The 20,148-nt window shown below is 57.7% G+C and overlaps 4 protein-coding genes across 4 annotated transcripts; 3 read left to right on the top strand and 1 right to left on the bottom strand.

The window, feature by feature from the left end:
• The first annotated feature begins 2,483 nt into the window (after window positions 1-2,483).
• Window positions 2,484-4,072, top strand: GGS23DRAFT_137798 (carbohydrate esterase family 1 protein). The gene is made up of 2 exons (XM_051511237.1): window positions 2,484-2,962; window positions 3,139-4,072. The coding sequence occupies exons 1-2, from the start codon at window positions 2,633-2,635 to the stop codon at window positions 3,802-3,804; spliced, it is 996 nt and encodes a 331-aa protein (XP_051370235.1). The 5' UTR covers window positions 2,484-2,632; the 3' UTR covers window positions 3,805-4,072.
• A 1,917-nt stretch (window positions 4,073-5,989) lies between these two features.
• On the top strand, window positions 5,990-9,949 carry GGS23DRAFT_137694 (armadillo-type protein). Its single transcript, XM_051511236.1, has 3 exons — window positions 5,990-6,347; window positions 6,776-9,732; window positions 9,801-9,949. The coding sequence occupies exons 1-3, from the start codon at window positions 6,193-6,195 to the stop codon at window positions 9,854-9,856; spliced, it is 3,168 nt and encodes a 1,055-aa protein (XP_051370234.1). The 5' UTR covers window positions 5,990-6,192; the 3' UTR covers window positions 9,857-9,949.
• A 1,110-nt stretch (window positions 9,950-11,059) lies between these two features.
• Window positions 11,060-16,308, top strand: GGS23DRAFT_611513 (uncharacterized protein). Its single transcript, XM_051520419.1, has 4 exons — window positions 11,060-12,517; window positions 12,689-12,794; window positions 12,908-13,444; window positions 13,529-16,308. Exons 1-4 carry the CDS (start codon window positions 11,358-11,360, stop codon window positions 15,944-15,946), a joined length of 4,221 nt encoding a protein of 1,406 aa, XP_051370233.1. The 5' UTR covers window positions 11,060-11,357; the 3' UTR covers window positions 15,947-16,308.
• Window positions 16,309-16,669: 361 nt separating this feature from the next.
• On the bottom strand, window positions 16,670-20,022 carry GGS23DRAFT_137680 (DHS-like NAD/FAD-binding domain-containing protein). The gene is made up of 2 exons (XM_051511235.1): window positions 19,657-20,022; window positions 16,670-19,597 (listed from the first exon to the last, which is right to left on the bottom strand). Exons 1-2 carry the CDS (start codon window positions 19,780-19,782, stop codon window positions 16,790-16,792), a joined length of 2,934 nt encoding a protein of 977 aa, XP_051370232.1. The 5' UTR covers window positions 19,783-20,022; the 3' UTR covers window positions 16,670-16,789.
• Window positions 20,023-20,148: the final 126 nt, after the last annotated feature.

The raw sequence follows: 20,148 nt of genomic DNA, 5'->3' as shown, positions 1-20,148 counted from the left end.
CGGCAGATGCCGAAAAACAGATAGGTGTCAACTAGCGAATACGGGTTATGAAGCCCAGAGCGGCTGTGTTCCACGACGAGAGAAGCTCTGCGGAACTAGTTGGTTGTCGAGGAGGGCTAATTACGTAGAGAGTTGCCGTGTAAAACGGGAATTTCAGGAGCCGACATTTTGTCTTGTTCACCGTTATGGCTAACCAGCAACAATTAGTTTCTCCGGAACTCTAGCAGTGTGATTATCCGCAGTGGTCAACAAGGCTACCGTTTACGCGTATTAAATCTTCTCCGTATAATAAGAGCGCTGTGAAGAAAGCCTGACATACGAGAATATACCGGGTACCTTTGAACAACTAGTCCTCGCTGGTTTCGTTATCGGAGACTCCGCAGCTACGATAAGGTTTAAAGAACTTATAACTATCCTTTGAATGATAGGATTAACCTGTACGGGTTACGGGTCACGTAAACCTCTTGCAGCCATTAGTATTGGAAAGAGGTGTCTTTAAATTCAACATTATGTTTACGGGATTTGCAGTTTATTTAGTCTCTTTAGGCCAGTTGACAGAAACGTTGCTGCTTGTTTGTATTACGTGTAAGTTTGCCGTTAATCAGTAGTAGTCCAGGTTCATAAGAAAACCCAACTACGGTTAAGCTAACAAGATACAACCTTAAACTCGAAGATGACCATAGGTTTCGAATTCGATTAGAACTGGGGCTAATATAAGTTGCGGCTACGGACGGCCTGTACTGACTATGTAAACAGAAACGAAGTTGGGATTCTTTCCTTAACCATTAATATTGGATAGAGGCGGCAGATCTAAGGATCCGTAGGCCATGTCATGTTGGCTTTTAACGCCCAGAACAATCCCGACTGGGTCGTAGAGGAACGCCCAAGTATCCAGGCCGTCTAAGAAATCGTGTTCGATCAAGGCACGCGATGGCCCAAAGGGCGACCGCTCTGTTCCCACTCGGCGCGGTCGTAATTCTTCGCCCACGGCGTCCAACGCAACTCGGGATAGAGGTGCCCCATCGGCGTGACTCTGATGTCCTCGCAATGGCCGGAAGGCACTAGGCTCGGAGCGAACTCAGCGTAAACGGGCTGCAAGGGCCGTGTGGCCCAGTTGGGGACGTCGGTGTCAAATATATCGTCGACTACTTGCTTGACTGGAGCACGTTTGAGCACGACAAGCACATCTTAGTCTGTCCACATTCGGGAACGTTTACTTGGTCTGATAATTATTGCGGGAAAGTGTAAGCGCTTACATGGCCAACTCTAACGTGGGTCGTGTAGGCTCATAGGGCAGGCATTCCTTGTGACAAAACTAATAGCCGTCAGCGACTCGTCTAGTAATAGATCGTTTGTCAGCCGCCCCTACACCGGGCGGTCTCCGCCCTACCCAAATAGACGACTTATTCATAAGGGAGCTAACGGGACCCCGAGATTTCCGGATCGTATGGTTATATGTGACCGTCGACTCTTCTAGCAGTGCCTTAATACCTGTGACTCTGCCCGATTCGCAATGTATACTTACCTCCGATAACGCGCACCGCATCTGACTTTCTCTAGCATAGTAAGGAAGTAGAGATTCGTCTGTTGTTACTGATCTTAAGGGATCTGAGCGAAAGAGGAAGCTTTGAAGTAGAAATTGTGCCCCCCATTCAACCCCCCCTCCCTCAGATGGCACGTTATTTTTTATTGCGGCTGGTCAGGATCACAGGGTTTCGTTGCTTTCTAGAAGGTGGATCAAGTACGAAGGCGGATCAGTTCAGTTGAGGGCTTCGCCCCCTTGCGGCGACTTTCGCTCCCGAGCCGAACTTAGCATTACGAGGGCTATGCAGATGCTGAAGATATATAATAACAGCACCGAGCTATGTAGACTACCGCCTCTCGGGAACTTGCCTATGTATAGGTAGCTAGTTGGGAGAGCGTTGGTGATTTGCTTGGGAGTCGGCAACGGGTTTTTTATACTTAACTGCATGGATGTTTACAGCAGTTTGAAGATGTCGCACACAGGTCGAGACATGAGTAATCATACATAGCTGAATCCACAGGTCAGCTTCGTAGATCATCTCCCGATCTGTGCGGCTTGTGGAGTTTGTTAATATCATACCTACCGCGTCTACTCGTCTGTGGAGCCAGAGACGTCAACAAAGAGCTCGGAGAAAAATCACGTCCTGTGTTTCAATTAGTTGACGCGAACGTCGTACCATGAACGCAATGACTCTGGCGTCTCTCGGGCAGTTCCCGGCGAATCCGGACACAGCTGTGCGGAATACGCTGCTGATCTACCGGTGGCTGTGAGACTATGTAAGTCGGGAATTGTACGGGACGCGGAGAGAGGACAAGTATTGCCAGGGTCGGATGCGATCGCCGTGTCGCCCTAACTTCGTAGGATGATCGGCTGACGAACATACGTGTAATAATCTATAATAAGCTCGATCCACCGGCTGAGAAGAAGGAGAGACACGAGCCTCGGCTTCGGGAGATTGGCTGGGGTGCAAGCGTCAGCATTGCGGTCAGTTAAAGCGGGCGAGCGCCGCAGCCAGCTATATAATAACCCGCAGCCCGCTGCTTGTCGAGTCTCGTCAATAGAGCTCTCGAGCTAGCTTATAGCAAAGAGTGTGTGACTACGACGGCGATGCTGCTACTGTCATCGTTCTTCCCCCTCTCCCTTATCCTCGCCGCGTCCGCCGCGGCGCCGCCGGGGCCGTCGCTCCGGGCCCGCAGAAGCGGCGGATGCGGCAAGGCGCCACCGTTCGCGCCGGGGCAGTTCAACGATTACACCACGGCGTCGGGCCGTGAGTACCGGGTGTGGCTTCCGGCGGGCTACGACGAGAGCGAGCCGACGCCGCTCATCCTCAGCTACCACGGCGCCAACCGCGTCATCTCGCACCAGGTCGCTCTCGACCGGCTCTCCGACCCATTGTTTAACGACGATCACATCGTTGTCTACCTGCAAGGCACTGCGGTGAGCATCGTCCCCCCCCTCGCTTCGTCCCGACAACTGACTCAGTTTACTCGCCTATACACACTGCCCCTCCTACCCACGCGCCTACCTATCCACACACCTACACGCTCGTCTCTGCATTTTCATCTTTCTTTTTGGCTTCACCTTTCCGCTAATTCGATGTCCCCCCTTCGCAGGATGACCCCTCGCGGCCAGACCACACGACCTGGGAGGGCGCTCCGGACAGCACGTCGGACGACGTGGGGTTCACGCGGGAGGCGCTAGACGCGGTGTCGGCGGCGCTATGCGTGGACGAGCGGCGGGTGTTCGCGACGGGCAAGTCGCAGGGAGGCGGGTTCGTGGGGCGACTGGCGTGCGACGCGGCGCTGTCGGCGCGGGTAGCAGCGTTCGCGCCGGTCGCCGGGGCGTACTACATCCGCGAGATCGACACCGAGGCGGCGTGCCTCCCGGCGTCGGTCACGGTGCCGTGCGCGGCAGCGCGCACCGACGTGCCTGTCCTCGCGTTCCACGGCGGCGCCGACACCACGATCCGCTACGCCGGTGGCTTCCGGAGCGGCGCGTGCCTACCGAGCGTGCGCTCGTGGGCCCGCCAGTGGGCGCGGCGTGACGGGCTCACCGGTGCCCCGCACAACACATCCATCCCCGGGTCCGTCCACGGCGTCGCCATGCGGTACGGTGAGGGCGCGGACCTGGGTTTGGTCACGCTCGTGTACGCCGGCGACGACATCGGACACGACTGGCCGGCGACGGTGGAGAATTCGGATAACGGCGGAGAGAGGATTGCGGCGTTCAATGCCAGTGCATGGATCATGGATTTCTTCCGGGGCCACGCGCTACCGTGAGGTAGGGTTGGCCGGTCCTGGTTCTGTCCTCTCCTCTGCCTCCCCTCCCTGGGTACCTCCCCTCCCTGGGTATGGGATAGATGAGAATGTGATATGTAACATGCTTTTGGAGGAGGCACGTTAGCCTACTGTACATACCCTACAGCTTAAACCACTGCATATTACCTACCTGCGGCCTGCCTCCGGCCTGCCTCTTGTTTGTCTTTCCGGTGGCCTATTTTGTCAGTTTCGCCTCGTGGGGGGGCGGTTGCGCGCACCCGTCCCGGCGCCTCTCTGCGCCATCGTCCGGGGGAAAAGGGGGACTAACAGCAAACGGCAAGGCCGGGTGCATACCTACACACATACATACGTCCACCCAGCGCATGTACGATGCGGTGACCGCATTTTCGCACCAGGCCAAGGGAGCAATTTCTCCAGCTCCAAGGGACGATGTGTCCGCTCTTGGTAGGTTGGAGTAAGCGGCTTTGCCGCCTCCCTCCCAGGTTGCACCGGGTCCGGCTGGATTGGCAAGGGTAGGAAAACGAATGCATACCTACTTATATATAAATAGACATCAGGGTTGTAATTGCAGCGGACGGATTCGTCCTTGTCCAACACGACCCTGTGGGAGGCAGGGCTGGCGAGGCTAGAGAAAGGCTGCCCAAGCCAGTTTCCCTGGTAGAAACAGGACAAGTTGCGTAGTAAAAACGATGGTAATAATACCTAAGCAAGTGGCGATGCTCTTTGGGAATGGAGGCTGCCTTTTTTTTTCCCCTTCGGCTCCTCCTACAAATGATAGGTAGGAATTTTCCCTCCGCCTGTCCGTACGAGCACATGCCTTGACATCCCACACCGACTGAACCACGATATTGGTAGGGGGCTGCACATATTCTAGGCATAGCTGCGTAAACAGAGGCGTGATAGGTGTAAATAGTAGCAGTAGTACCTGACTAAGACTAGACGGACGTTTACCCTATCGGGGGGGAGGGGGTATGGGAAGGGATGGCGAGAAGGGTTTGGGGACGGCAGAGGGGGAAAAAGGGAGGGAAGAAGTAGAGAAAGGGGAGGGACAGGGATTGGATACCGGACAGATGCACTGGATGGGGGAGGGACAGGATGGGATCGAATGTGAATGCAGGAAGACGAGACGAGACGAGACAGGGCGACGACGACATCTAATACCACGTAGGTCAGACGTAGATATGCGACTCCGTAGTAGGTCCCTAATTACGTGAGACCTCGCAGCCGTAGGTAGGCTAGGTAGGGGAGGTAGGCATAATATGGCAGGTATGGAAGTGAATGATCAATGATTATTCCATCCGGTTAGGCACCTCGCAGTGGGAGCGGCAGCGGTGGGGGTGGCCGTGGGATATGCTGCTTCACCGCCTTCTGGCTCGCCCCGGCCAGCGACCAGTTGTCCATTAATGCCCTATCGGGACTAGCCCCGCCGGCCTTGTCCAGCGATAAAACAGCGATTAATAAACTGTGGGTGGAGGTGGTGGTGACTGGAGTAGCCAACGAATGGGGGCAGCGCATGGGCCACTGGTTACAGCGCTGTACGCAGGTCCACAGTAATCGATTGTGCCCCCCGGCCTGTGACCCCAGTCGAGGGACCCTGCAGATCTAAGTATTTGGCATGTATCAGCCCGGCCTGCTCGCGTTGGAAGGTACCCAGGCCTCGCCTGTTGGGTACTTCTCCCACGTCCGGGGGGCCTCTTATCAGTAGCACTTTTACCCCTCGGAGGGCAGAAAAGGTAAAGAAAAAGAAAAGAAAAAAAATTTTACGTGGCCACCAACTTTTTTTTTTAGTACGTTCCTCTATCCATTTTTTTTCGCCCTCTCATACTGCTGGGATTTCATAAAATCTCGAAGCCTCTCTCCTCCTTCATCCACTCTTCCCTCTCTTCCTCTCCCAACTTTTTCTTTTCTTCTTCCGCGAAACATCTCCCCTCACTCCCTGCTTCTCTTTTTCTCCCCTCCTCCCCCAAGAGCGACCATCTGAGCCCCTTCGACTCAGGTTCTCCTTCTTGTCGGCGACGCGAAGAGAGAGAGAGCTCTTTGTTCCCTTGTGGCGGTTCCTTCGGTTTAGACTGGACGGCAAACCTAGACAGGCGAGGCCACCATAGAGTAGATTTTTTTGATCTCACCCGTCAGCAAGAATCTGCGGGCTCACCGAGCAACATCCGTCAACCTCCCTCTATTTCTCGAGGCACCCTCCGCGGCGACGAGGTGCATTTCTAGATTTCCAGCATATCGCTAGACGTTACCTCCGGTTTCCCGCCGGTTTAGAGCCGAACACATAGACCCTTTGACGATAGACTGCATCCGCCGGGATCGTCACGATCCGGATAACCGACAACACCCTTACCACCAATCCGACCAACATCTCCATCCACCGGAATCATCACCATGTCTTCCCACGAGAACGCCGAGTCCATCAAGGTGTTGGACGAGCTCATGCAGAAGCTGACCGTGTCGAAGGACGCTGCCGCTGCGAAGGACGCCTCGCACGCCTTGGCCTCCTTCATCAACGGTCGCATCGAGGATCAAGAGGCTCCCACCAGGTAAGCCAGAGAAAAGAAACATACATTTTGCCCTTCCTTCCTTCTCCCTCCTCTCCCCATTCTCCCCCGGATTGTTTTCGAATATGTCCTGGTGTCTTTTTTTTCCCCTGCTCTTTTTCGAGTTTGCCGCCACGCTATTCTTCACCCCACCACCTCCTATCATTTCGGTCCAACCTCGCTACCCCTCGCTGTCCCACCAAACACAGGGGCTCGTCTGGGCTCGTTGCACGGCCCCGTCCACGCCAGTGGATAAGGCACACGCACTGAAATTCCCCCGAAATGGCCCTGCAAATCCTGTGTCCATGTATACCTATCTGCGCGCCCAGCACTTCCTGATACCGGGATCTGGTTTCGACCACCCGAACTCCTCCCCCGCTCTTACGAGCGGCACAGAAGCCGATTTCTTTTTGCTAACACGCAGGATGCAGAACTGTTGATGCCCTGAAGAAGCAGCTGGCCAACAAGAAGGATGCTTCGGTCCGTGAAAAGGCCGTCAATGCCATCGAAGCTATCGCCCAGCACTCCGAGATTGCTCCCAATGTCGAGCCATACCTCGTTGTCCTCCTCCCCTTGGTCCTGGCCGCCATCGGCGACAAGATCACGGCGGTGAAGAATGCTGCTATCGCCGCCACCACGGCCATCATTGAGGCCATCAACCCTAATGCCGTCAAGGCCGTCCTGCCTGTTATCATCAAATCCATCCTGACTGCCCAGAAGTGGCCCGAGAAGATCACTGCTCTCGAGACCATCGACATCCTCGTCAGAACGGCCCCCGCTCAGCTAGCCTTCCGTGTTCCTGAGCTTATTCCCGTCGTTTCCGAGTCTATGTGGGACACCAAGAAGGAGGTCAAGGATCGTGCTTACAAGACCATGGAGAAGCTTTGCGAGTTGATCGTCAACAAGGATATCGATCGGTTCATTCCCGAGCTAATCAAGTGTATTGCTAAGCCCGAAAACGTCCCCGAGACCGTCCACTTGCTTGGCGCTACCACCTTCGTTACCGAGGTCCAGGAACCCACCCTCGCCCTGATGGTACCTCTGCTAGACCGTGGTCTGGCCGAGCGAGACACCGCCATCAAGCGAAAGGCTGCCGTCATTGTTGACAACATGTGCAAGCTCGTCGACGACCCCAACATCGTCGCCCCCTTCTTGCCTAAGATGATGCCGGGTCTGCAGAAGAACTACGACAACTTGGCCGACCCCGAGGCTCGTGAGAAGACCAAGCAAGCTCTCGACACTCTTATCCGTGTCGGCAACGTCAAGGACGGCAAGATCCCCGAGGTTCGCCATGATGGTGACGTCGCCACTGTTCTCGGACACCTCAAGGCTGCCGTCCCCAGCAGCCACGCGAAGACGGCCGAGAAGCTGTCTCCCGTCCTAGACTACATCTCCGCCATCGGCGGCCAGCTCATTGACGAGAAGGAGATTGAGCCATCCACCTGGGCCACGGCCGTGAAGCCGTTCGCCAGCGTCATCGTGGGCGACGACGAGGCTGACAAGCTTGTCGAAAGCCTCCGGAAGCGTGCTTCTCCCGGCATCGAGGATGAGGCCGAGGAAGAGGCCGAAGATGACGATGGAGAGGACCTCTGCAACTGCACCTTCTCCCTCGCGTACGGCGCCAAGATCCTGTTGAACCAGACCCACCTACGGCTGAAGCGTGGTCGCCGCTACGGCCTCTGCGGCCCTAACGGATCGGGTAAATCCACTCTCATGCGCGCCATCAACAACGAGCAGGTCGAGGGCTTCCCCAAGCAAAGCGAAGTCAAGACCGTCTTCGTTGAGCACGACTTGGACTCTGCGGATACCGAGATGACCACGATTGACTGGACGATGAAGAAGCTCAGCGAGGCCGGCGTCACTACGAGCCAACCCGAAGTCGAGAAGCGTCTCGAGGAGTTCGGCTTTACTCCGGCCATGACTTCCGGCGAGATTACTGCCCTGTCTGGTGGCTGGAAGATGAAGCTGGCCCTGTGCCGCGCTGTCTTCGAGGCGCCCGACATACTGCTGCTCGACGAGCCTACCAACCATCTGGACGTGAAGAACGTCAAGTGGCTCGAGGACTACCTCATCAACTCCCCTTGCACCTCCATCATCGTTTCCCACGACAGCGGCTTCCTGGACAACGTTACTCAGTACATCATTCACTACGAGAGGTTCAAGCTGAGGAAGTACAAGGGTAACTTGAAGGAGTTCGTCCGCCGGAACCCGCACGCTAAGTCGTACTACGAGCTCGGAGAATCCGAGATGGAGTTCTCTTTCCCGGAGCCTGGCTTCCTCGAGGGTGTCAAGACTAAGGCCAAGGCTATCCTGCGTGCTACTAAGATGAGCTTTCAGTACCCGGGAACTCCTAAACCTCAGCTTCTCGACATTACTTTCCAGTGCTCTCTTGGGTCTCGTATCGCCGTCATTGGTCCCAACGGTGCCGGCAAGTCGACGCTGATCAACGTGCTTACCGGTGAGCTTATTCCTACCGGCGGTGAGATCTACCAGCACGAGAACATCCGCATTGCCTACATCAAGCAGCACGCGTTCGCCCACATCGATAACCACCTGGACAAGACGCCTTCCGAATACATTCAGTGGCGATTCCAAACTGGTGAGGATCGCGAGACGATGGACCGTGCTAACAAGATCATCACCGAGGAGGACGAGAAGGCCATGGACAAGATCTTCAAGGTCGACGGCTCACAGCGGCGCGTCATCGGCATCAACAGCCGAAGAAAGTTCAAGAACAGCTACGAGTACGAGTGCTCCTTTGCTCTGGGCGAGAATGTCGGTCAGAAGAACGAACGATGGGTTCCCATGATGACAGCCGACAACGCTTGGCTTCCGCGAAGCGAGCTGCTCGCTTCGCATCAGAAGCTGGTCGCCGAAGTCGACATGAGGGAGGCTCTCGCCTCGGGCCAGTTCCGACCTCTGGTCCGGAAGGAGATTGAGTCGCACTGCGCCAACTTCGGTCTCGACGCCGAACTCGTCTCGCACTCGCGCATGCGTGGTCTCTCTGGCGGCCAGCGTGTCAAGGTTGTCCTCGCCGCGTGTTCGTGGCAGCGGCCCCACTTGATCGTCCTCGACGAGCCTACCAACTATCTCGACCGCGACTCTCTCGGCGCTCTGTCCAAGGCCTTGAAGAAGTTCGAGGGTGGTGTTATCATTATCACCCACAGCGCCGAGTTCACCAAAGACCTGACGGAGGAGGTGTGGGCCGTCATGGATGGCACGATGACGCCTTCGGGGCACAACTGGGTCCAAGGCCAGGGTTCCGGCCCGAGACTGAAGCAGGATGGCGATGACGAGGAGGAGAAGTTCGACGCGATGGGCAATAAGATTGTGTCGACGAAGAAGAAGAGCAAGCTGACGAGCTCCGAGGCACGAAAGAAGAAGAAGGGTAAGCCGATGACACTCCCCGACTGCCTCGAGGCGTCGAAGCAGGATTTGCAGCTGACAATATCGCAGAGCGCATGGCCCGCCGGAAGCGCGGAGAGGAGGTCTTCTCCGACGAGGACGAGTAAGCGACTTGGCTATCTCACAGCAACCACGCATCATCACGAATTAATACCTGTTACGAATTCTGATTTCACGTCTTTCCCTTTGTTTGATGATCTGAGCAGAAAAAGTTCGGGCTTGCATGGTTTTAGGCACTGGTTTTCTGCTGGTGCTGGTGCTTCTCGAGAGTGCCCTGGGCTGCTGTTAGCTTATCATGACAGCCGAGGAGAGCGCTCTGCCGACAGTATATGGTCGGGCAGGATGAAGTAGGAAAGGCATCCTGCCTCGGGATTGGAGACCCGGGGGTTTATGGGTCTTTCAACTTTTTGACTGCGGGGATACCATAGATAGACGAGCAGGTTGCCGAATAGACTTAAGATACAACAAGTACGAGGTAGCGCGCGCCGAGAGGCAAGACTACTAAATCTATGCATGAGACGAGATGGCGATCGAGGTGTCGGCGCACATTGACGACTTCCACGGCGATGATGCCTTCGAATGACTAGCAGCTCTACCACCCCGCCGTCTTTGTCTTGACATAGAGCTGCATCCTAGTTTACACTGTTCGTGTCCTATAGCTATCTCCAGACTGGCACGGATCGAGGGCCTTTGTGAGTGTGTCTGAGACAGCCAGCCTATCTGCCCAGCACGCAGGTACCCACCTACCTAATCGCCGCACGCTTCTCCGTCCTTGTTGCCGCCGTTCTACCGATTCTCAGACGTCCAAACCGCCGGCGTTGTCAGTCGTGCTCCTGCCCGCGCCCTCTACGCTACATCCCGCACCTACCTGTCTCTCGAACTCCCGTCTCTGAAGAATTGCAATCAGGTCACTCGACCACCGGGTAGCAGGTAGGTACGTAGGGAGCGAGCCGTAGCTGCGACCCAGCGGCAGGGGGGGCTCTCTTTGTCCGCGAGACAAGGCAGCGCGCGCGCGACGAGGGGACAATAAGCCCCGTTTTTCGCCGGATGCGGGAGGCGATTTTGTCTGCGGCGCTTCGAAGCACGCCCTTTCTTTTCCCCCGCACGACCGCTGCGTTCCGGGAACGGGCACGGCGGATAAAGGCCATCCCCGTCGCTATGTACGGGGGAGAGTAATTCGGCCGTCGTTCCTGCGCTGGCGTCCTGTTATATCCGCGGACCTGCTGGTGGCTGCACGTCTACAGGAGCACCGTAAGAGAGAAGGGAAAAGAGGAAAAATAAACTAGAGAGAGGAAACCTGGAAATTTGATGCCCCGCCGAGGTTGACGACTCGAATCACATCGGGGACGGACAGCAGTGATATAGCGGCGGGAATACACATAAACAAACACACAACGGATACGGACCGGCTGCGTACTTACCTATACTAACTACTAGTTGGCTCTGAACGTGTTGATACGACTGCGTCGGCGCTAGAGCCTGCGCCTACGACGTGTGTGCCTCGGGCGAAAGAAGCTAGTGCGCCGGTGTGGGAGAGGACACAGCACGAAGTCGAAGAGAGGCAGCGGGAAGCACGAGGGGAGAAACGCCCAGCGGACACCAGCAGCGATGGCCTTCCACTCCAAGTCGACGGGCGGGCTGCGTCTGCCCGGGCCGCCCAAGTCTCCCAGGCCGACGTTTGAGCCGGGAGAGCCGCAGAAGAGGACGCTCAGGATGCTGAAGCGGGCCCCCCGCGGCGGGAAAAAGCACCTCAACGTCGGCGGCGACAGCGACAGCAGCAGCGAGAAAAGCGAGGAGGACGAGGAGGACGAGGAGCTGCCGGGGAGGGAGTGGACGCTCGAGCAGCTGACGGACGAGTCGCTGCAGGAGTACGTGCGGCACCTGTGGAAGACGCGGCGGCCGCAGGGCCTGATGGTCGACTACGACTGGTGGCCGTTCCTGCGGGCCGTGTACGAGAGCACGTCGACGCTGCGGCTGCCGCCGCCGCGCGACGAGTCGGGCGACGCGCCGCTGCTGCCGCGCGAGCACCGGCACAACCCGGTGCCGCAGACGCAGGCGAACCGCGTGCCTAAGGGCGCCAACAGCGGCGCCTGGGACTACGTCTGGTACATCCCCGAGTGGTCGCACCCGGACTTCTCGCCCGACGCCGTGGTCGACTACGTCGGCCGCCGCACCTTCACCCGCACCAAGGACCCCATCTTCAAGCACGTCCCCGCCCTGCGCGCCGCCGACCAGGTCCGCAACCCGACGCCCTGGGCCCGCCGCTTCGGCATCCACGCCGACGAGCTCGGCGGCCGCAGCCGCCTCAGCCCCACCATGTCCGCCACCCGCACGCGCGACCCCCTGCTCGACTTCCAGAGCCAGCTCGCCGTGCTGACCGACGAGCAGCGCGCCGAGCTGCGCCAGGCCTCGCGCCAGGCCGCGCGCGCCGCCGGCGGCGCCGACCCCGCCGACCCCGAGTACGTCGACCCGCGCGCGCTCGCCGAGATGATGGCCCGCCTCGGCTACCTCTCGCCCGACCGGTTCGAGGCCATGCTGCGCAACGCTGCCGTGCTGCCCGAGGTGCCGCTCGACATCCTGTTCCTCGTGGCCAAGGCCAACTGGCCCAAGGAGGTCGCCGCGCACCGCAACCTGTTCGCGCGCGCGCTCGCCGACCAGAACTACCAGCGGCTCTACTTCCGCAACTTCACGTCCGACGAGCTCGTCCAGTACGGCGCGCTGACCATGTCCGACGACGTCACCTGCGACCTGCAAGGTCCTCTCCATCCGTACGTCTCTCGTTCCCCCCTCATTTTGCTTTTCTCTCTCTGTGGCGGCGTCTGGGACCATGGTGGAGTGGGTAAGAGGCCAGACGAGGAGAGGAGAGGAGAATGCGCTGTAGTTTGGTAATGTTACTCGTGAGCTGACTCTCGATGCTTTACCCGCGGCCTTGCCCGTAGCTTACTCCAGAGATCTCGCTGGGATGATTCGCTCTGGAAGGGTGACGAGTCGAGCAGGCCCCGGTTTGTGTATAACCTGAACGGTATGCGAGGAGAGTGGGATGCTGTAAGTTTCGCGATCCGTTCTCGTTCTCATGCCTCTGTTCTCAGGGGATGTAACTTTCCTCTATCACGGCTACCGAGGCCCTCGAAGCGAAGTCGTATTGACCCCGTCAACAGGCAAGGAACGACGTGGTGTGGGAAGCGCTGCAGCCGGCATTGCAGATGGTATCGCGAATCCTGTATAGCAACCCACCGGGCCTGGAAGCTCTCATGGACATGAGGACCCGAAGACCGGCACCGGCGGAGGACGACTGGCGAAAGGACCCCGAGACCCCCTTTGTCCCCATATACACTCTTATGGATAAAATAGACATGGACAAGACATTTGAAGGGATACGCTTCCTGGCCAGTATGGGATACGATTGGCGGGCAAACACGATGCGAATGCTCGAGCAGACGCTGCGCCTAGACCTCTGCAGTGCCTTTTTGAATCCCGAGGAGAGCGACGACGAAGACGATAACGAGAAGATGTTCCCGGCTGCGTACTCTTTCCACTTTGGGATTACGAAGATGACGCGGTTGGGACGTGACAGTTACATAACCTGTAATTTGGCGATAGAGCTGATCTGGCCGCTCCTGGTCCCCGAGTACAGCCAAAGCGAGAAGCTGACAGTCTCGTTCCTGATCGCCTCGACTCTGATCCACGAGTTGGCGGTGAGTATGCGAGGCGCATCCTAGCACCGAATTCCCCAAAGCAGACGCGCATGGTGAGAATCCACGTCGCTGACATTAGCCTAGCACGCTGTCAACGATGCACATAATGCCCTCACCACCGAAATGTGGGCCCAGCCCCTAGGCCAGAACCCGGAAATCACCGAAGCGCTCCTCAAGCTCGGCCACGAGTTATGGGACTTCACGAACCTAATGTCGGAACCCATATTCGAGGGTATGCCGACACAGGAATCGGGCTTCGATGTGGAGAAGTCGCTCTGGGGTTTCATCGCGGTCAATCTGCTGAGCACGGCGGACGGTCACTCCCGCCACATGGTATGCTCTCCGCTGGTGTTGCTCGCCAGCTCCTGGCCGCGGGTGAAGTTTCCGGGGTCTAAGGGCATCCTCGGTGGCACGGCACACCCGGGCTTTATTCATAGCACGCTGATCCCCATCAGCTACCTGGCCCGCTTCTTCCAACAGCGCTTCTGGGACACCGAGTTCAAGACGTATGGACATGAAGCCCTCAAGTTTCCCCATAACTCCGACTCGGTAAAGAGCTCGATATTACCAGACTGGCTACCTCCAAGGGCCAGAATCATTTTCGGTGACACGGAGCACGCCTGGATGACCTTCGTGGTCGATGTTCTCCTCAGCAACAATTACACCAGCATAGCCAGTTATCTCCACGCCCTGTCGACGGAGATAGCACAGGTTGACGCGTTCGATCTGCGCTGGCGCCACGAAACCGCGACGTGGGGAAATCGAACGCTCTTCCCGCTCAGCGGCGCCCTTGTGGAGCTATCAGAACTGGAGACAGAAAGTACTGATCTCGAGATGTTCTCCCAGGCTTCTGTAGAGAATAAGATGAATATCTACCAGGGATATCTCAACGCGACTCAAAAGAACCCGATGGAGTACCCTGCGTGGGAAGCCTGGGTGGGGAGCCAGTGGGACGAGATGTACCGCGATGGCGGTTCGCTGATGCGGTGCTTGAAGAGGACGATGTCGTTCGTGGTGCAGGATATAGCCTACATGGAGCGGATGATATTCGACTTCCTCGCGCTAGACATGACCTCTCGATCGTATTTCTACGGGTTAGAAGCCCGAAAGAACTACATCGGCATGGCCCAGGCGCGCATCATGCGCTTCTACAACGACATCACCTGGATCGTCGAGTTCATCCAGGCGATCTCCTTGCGGCCCGCCATGCGGCCCATCCTGACCCAGTGGCAGCGCTGGGAGAAGACGTACCGCGCCTGCAGCGTGAGGTACCGCATGCTGATAGATATGCTCGACCACCAAGACCAGCTCCAGCCGGATGACCTGCGCTGGCGGCGTCGGTTCCCGTCGATATCGTCGGCCAGCCTGCGGAGCCGCGTCCAGCGCACGCGCGACCTTGCCAAGCACGAGTACGCGCGACTGGACCCGCGCATCCGCGAAGTCGTTGACGATTACGAGGTGTTCGCGCGCCAGGCGAAAGAGGCGGTGGGGTTGCCGCCCCCCCTCAGCGGCGAGCAGGAAGACACGGGAGTCGACCATGTGCAGAGAGTTCTGGAAGAGGCCTGGAAGGCGCACGGGATCATCGACCCGTCCATCGACCCTGGCCCGGGCCTTTTTACGTTGAAGCCGGCGACCAAGGGGGCGTCGCGGAGACAGTCACAGTCTCTCGCGAGGCCTAAGTCGTCCTTGGAATCGTGGTCGGCATCAGGGTTGGCGGGTAGATGGGCGAGGAGGTTGTCCAAGAACCCCCCCGTTCAGAGTTCAGGCGGCAAGGACGATCGGCGTGACAGCAACGTCGTCTTCGGCTGGACGAGCCGGCTCAACCCACCCAGGTCGGTGTGGAGACGGCACGTTCGGCGGGGGAGCGGCAGGGTACCCGTGGGCAGTAGCGGTAGCGGAATGGGTAGCGGCGGCCGGCGACCGTCGCCAGCGCCGGCGGGTCCGACGCGAGGCGGCCGGGTGGAGCGCCGGGCGCGGCCCTGGGCACGTTACGCCAACATCGGGGCCGACGAAGTGGGGTCGGCCTTTCTCAGGGGGGCTCAGAAGGTGGGGGCGCTCGAGGAGATCGCCAGGCTCGGCGTGCCGGGAAGCACGATCGCGGAGCTGCTGGCGCAGGGCTCGTTCGGGGGCGGGACGCCGTTCTCGCGGGTTGGCCCACAGTTCGGCGCGGCGGTGGGCGAGCCCGCCAAAGGCGCCTTCCCGCAGCCGCCGCCACCGGAGTCGTGGGGCCTGCGCATGTTCCCCAACGGCTACTCGACCGTCGACACGCTGACCTCGGACATTGAGGCCCACAACATCAACCAGGTGGCGGCGAGGATCCTCGGCGGCGTCTGGCTCGGCGGCGACGGCGCGCCGCTCTACCAGTCGTCCGAGCCGTATCGCGAGCCGGCGCGGCGCCGGTCGAGCGTCGACTTGTCCGAGGAGGAATCTGGGCGGCCGTTCGGCCTTCTCCCCTTGGCGTTGAGAGACCTCGATCCTACCGATTGGATAGACGAGAGCTGATCTGGCCGATAGGCGCCAGGGCTTAGGAGTGGGAGGCACAGCTGGGCGGTCGGACAAGAATTGTATGGCTGGCTGGTGGCGAGTGACGTGGGCAGTGAGAAGGAGCCCGTCTAGGAGGTAAGCGGGTATACGTGAACGGCGGTGAAGAGGCGTCGATCGGTGTTTTTCCCATGTCGATCTACTAAGAGCTGGAGGGTTGTCTAGGAGGCGTACGGCTTTGGCGATGTGTTTGGTTGTATATGTGTAGTGTTTGGGATGTAGGAAGAAAGAATAAGCAGTTGTAGTTGTTATCTAAACAGCTTGAATCATACAGGCTTGCTGGATTAATCAGCTGCCCCAGGGGTAACGTGGCACGATGTGATGAGGACTTAAGCGTGCAAGGCTACGACGAAAAGCCCCTGTGACTAGGTACGTACTCGCAATAACGAATAAGGGGCAGAAGGGGGAATACAGACCATATGGGAACCGAGAATGCGGAGCAACAGAATGCGAAGAGCTCTGCCTAGTTCAGGCCTACATTACAAACAGCGTGGTGGTCGGCGCCTGTATGTCTTCCGGAAACCCTACCTAGAATTGGCATCATCCAATTCTTCCCAGCGCTAGGAATTACGCAGTCATACATGCCGAGGGCACCCTTGGTTTCCTAGGAGACTGCGGAATGGGGACCGCCGGCACGGTCCGAGATGAGCACAGTCAGAGCACGTCGTAGTCCCCGCTGATTCGGTTTGCCTTCGAAAGGCCTAAAAGGGGTTCGGCGTCCCATATATTCTACAACGGGTATAATAAGTCTGCTCAAACAGTAGGCGCTCACCAAAAAAAAAAAAAAAAACCGGCTACGCCTCATCACGAACCTTTCAATCCTCCGGGCGCCTCTGCCTCCTCAAGCTCTTTCCGTCGAGCTAGCTCCCGCCGTAGTTGGTCCGAGGGACTGGGTGTCTTATCATCGGTAGCCGCACTGGCTTCCTGAGGCGGTTTTCTGTAATTGGTAGTCTCGTAGTGTAATTTGACGAGAGGGTCGCTAAATATCATGGGATGAGTAGACTGGCGGAGCGCGAAGACCTGCGACCGGGGCACTGGCGGCAGGTCGGCAAGGGGGCTTGGTGGGGAGATGTCCAAGCTTGGCTCTAGGGGAGTGATCTTCGCCGGCGGGGATCGCTCCCAACCGGGGTGTAACGGGGCTAAAATCGGGCCTTGGGGTGGGAGAGGGCTCGGAGTCGCAAAAGCGAACTCGCTCCGGGGGAGCGCCTCTCTCGGGACGTTGAGGGGGACGGGCAGTGGAAGCTTGGGCCTGCCAACCAGCGAAGCGACACTACCGACTGGGATCCCATCGATTGTTTTCCGTTTTCGCTGACGAGGATTAACCTTGACGGCGGCCGTGATAGAGCTGGGCGGGTTATACGGCGACATCTGGCTCTTCCCATTCGGCGTTGCCAAGCCGTTGAGCTCCGCTAACCTCACAGGCGTCGGCGATTTACCCGTTCGCGCCAGCTCTTGTGCAGCTTTGGCGTATTGGCTCCGACTGTTGTATTTAGCCACCGGTTTCGTTGTAACGACCGACGTCGGGCGCATCTCAAATTCAGCAAGAACTGCTAGAGCTGCTGGAGCTGATTTCCTCGCTCTCTTCTTCTTCTTGACGGGCGGGTCGCGCTTAAGGGCTTCGGAAGGGGGGGGATCGCCCGGAGGAGACCGACGAGGAGGCGTATAACCCAGATTATCGAACGGACGATCACCGATCTTCGCTAGGGTTTGGAATATCTCCCAGACAACATACGCGCCGCATTGGTAGTCGTTCCTCATGGCGGCGGGATGCTTGGGTGGTGGTCGAGATTTGTCCGCTTCGGTCTTCCGCTGTCGCTTTTCCTCGAGGCTGTCTCGCTTCTTCTCGATAGCACTCTCGCGCCGTTTCGACATGCTCTCCTTCTTCTTCTCGGCTAGAGCCTCGCGCTTCTGCCTCTCGAGCTCAATCACTTCGCTTGACGACAACCAAAGCTGCGGTTTTCGATCCCTCAGATCGTCAACCCAGGCATCGCAGTCCCACTCTATCCAGTAGTCTATGATTTCGCCCCATACGCTCTCGGACGGCTTCGTCAAGTTGATGAAGACGACTTTGCCGCCCTTCTTATGCACAGCCTTGGAGAATTCCTTGACCATCACCTTGAGCCCGTGCACTTTGAGGCTCGTGCCCAGTATCAGGAGGAGATCCGGGCCGGCAGATAGGTCGTGTTGGACAATAGGGGAAATGAGATCAGACTGCGGATGTTCTTCTCCGTAGAGGACGATATCTGGGCGGAGCTTACCAACGCCTAGGGCTCTCTTACCCTTCTCCTGCCTTGCTGCGGTTGCCCCTGCGCAATGCGGGCATTCGGGCTGCTCGCCCAACATAGTACAAGACTCGCGATCTGCTTCATCCCAGTCACATAGCTTTCCACATACAAAGCAGCGGAGGGCATGCAGGGAGCCATGGAGAAACACACATTCGACACCTTTGTCTTGAGTCGCGGCCGGTCGAGTATGGATTCGTCCCGAGACGTCGGACCCCTGTGAGGGTTGTATGGGATCCACGTTAGCTGGGTCCTCTACACCAGTGATCACTTCAGAGTTTTCCTTGGAGTCCTTCTCAAGGCTGATCAATTGTTGTTTAGCAGACTTCCGCCTCCGATTGCCCGCACCACTCCTTAGATCGGTGCGAAGCCCGATTTTTTTCTCGATTTCGTCGATATTCTGCGTATATACCCTCGCAAGTTTTCCGGAATCTCTAATGTGGGCAATGAAGTGATGCGTCTTCGTCGGCTTCACATCCTTCACCTTCTGTCTCAAGGTCGTGGCAAATCGGTAGAAAACAGACGTCTTTAAGGGGTCAGCCCATATGTTGGAATCAAATAGATCCCGCCCCTTCATGTTGCGTATGCTGGGATTCGAAGTCTGGGAGGCGAGGAAGGAAGTTTGTGTCTCTTCGAAATCGGACATGTCGGAACTTCCAGTACTTTCTTGGAAACTGCCATCTATAGATGAATTGGTAATCTCGAAAGGGTCGAAGAGGATGGGCGGCGGCGATGATAGCGGCGATGAGCTGAAGGTTTCGGCGGGAAGAGCACTCGGGGTGGTTGCTCCTGTCGGGATGCCTTGAGAACCACTCGCGGTGGAGGGGCACGAGTCCTCAGTACGGGGAGACGCACTCGAAGACTGGGAAGATTGCGAGGCTAACAATGAGGCCTCGTCGCTGGTGGATGATTGTGCACACGTGGGTGCGAACGCTTGTATTATGTGTCGAGGCAATGGCGGTCGGAGCCCCGGCTGCGACCGGGCAAGTCTCTGAAGCGCTGCTTCAGAAGGGGTCACTGCGTCTCGCCTCACGGAACTGTCATCTATGGCATGCGGGGTGGGCTTTTGGACATCTGCATTAGCATGGTCGACCGGAGCGCTCGTTCTGCCACGAGTAGCAGAGCCGGTCGAGGAGGGTGTTGCTTTAGAAGTGGGCTCCTGTCCTGTCGAGGACTTTTCACTTGCATAAGATATCCTTCTTCTCTTTACCGGGCGGCCGCTTATGGCAAAACCTACGGCCTGCCCCTCGGTTTCTTTGTGACAACCCGCCTCGGCCCTTTCAAACTGGGCCTGGATCAGTGAGTAAAGCCCATTTTCGGAACGGAAGTCCTACACGACGACGAGTCAGCAACCCACGTCGCAGAAGCACGGCACAGACGCAAGTATACCGGAATGCCTGAATTGGTGCTTATGCCGGCACCGGTGATGATGACAACCTTCTTTGCCTTGCCGAGAGAGTCGGCCACATGCTGGAGGAGCTCCGAAGAGGCCGGTTTGACCTGGAGTGTCGGCATATCGACAAGTGAGCTGGCTGCGTGCGGGACAGGGACGGAGATGTCTTCCCAGCTATCCCGTCCCGCCCCTCCTCGGCGCAGCGCTTTAGCAAGGCTGAGCCCGCACAAATATCAGAAGCCGAAGAGGTCAAGTCCAGCGATGGGAGGGAATCGTATACGGTTCAAGGAGCGCGCGTGGGCATCGTGTCGTAACGATGGCGAGGTGCGTGTGGGTTCCGGGCACGATCCCAGGGGACAAAGACGCCCCAACAGCAGTAATTTGTCGAAGCTGACCCCCTCTTTCTTTTCCACCTGGCAATTCTCTATGCGATAGCGGCCGTGAATCCTAGCGGTCGCGACGGAAGGTCGGGTGGGTGCAGGGCGGGC

Source organism: Durotheca rogersii, assembly GCF_024521655.1.
Source record: "Durotheca rogersii strain YMJ 92031201 chromosome Unknown GGS23scaffold_17, whole genome shotgun sequence".
Classification (NCBI taxonomy): Eukaryota; Fungi; Ascomycota; class Sordariomycetes; order Xylariales; family Xylariaceae; genus Durotheca; species Durotheca rogersii.
This window is presented reverse-complemented; position numbering and strand designations above follow the sequence as displayed.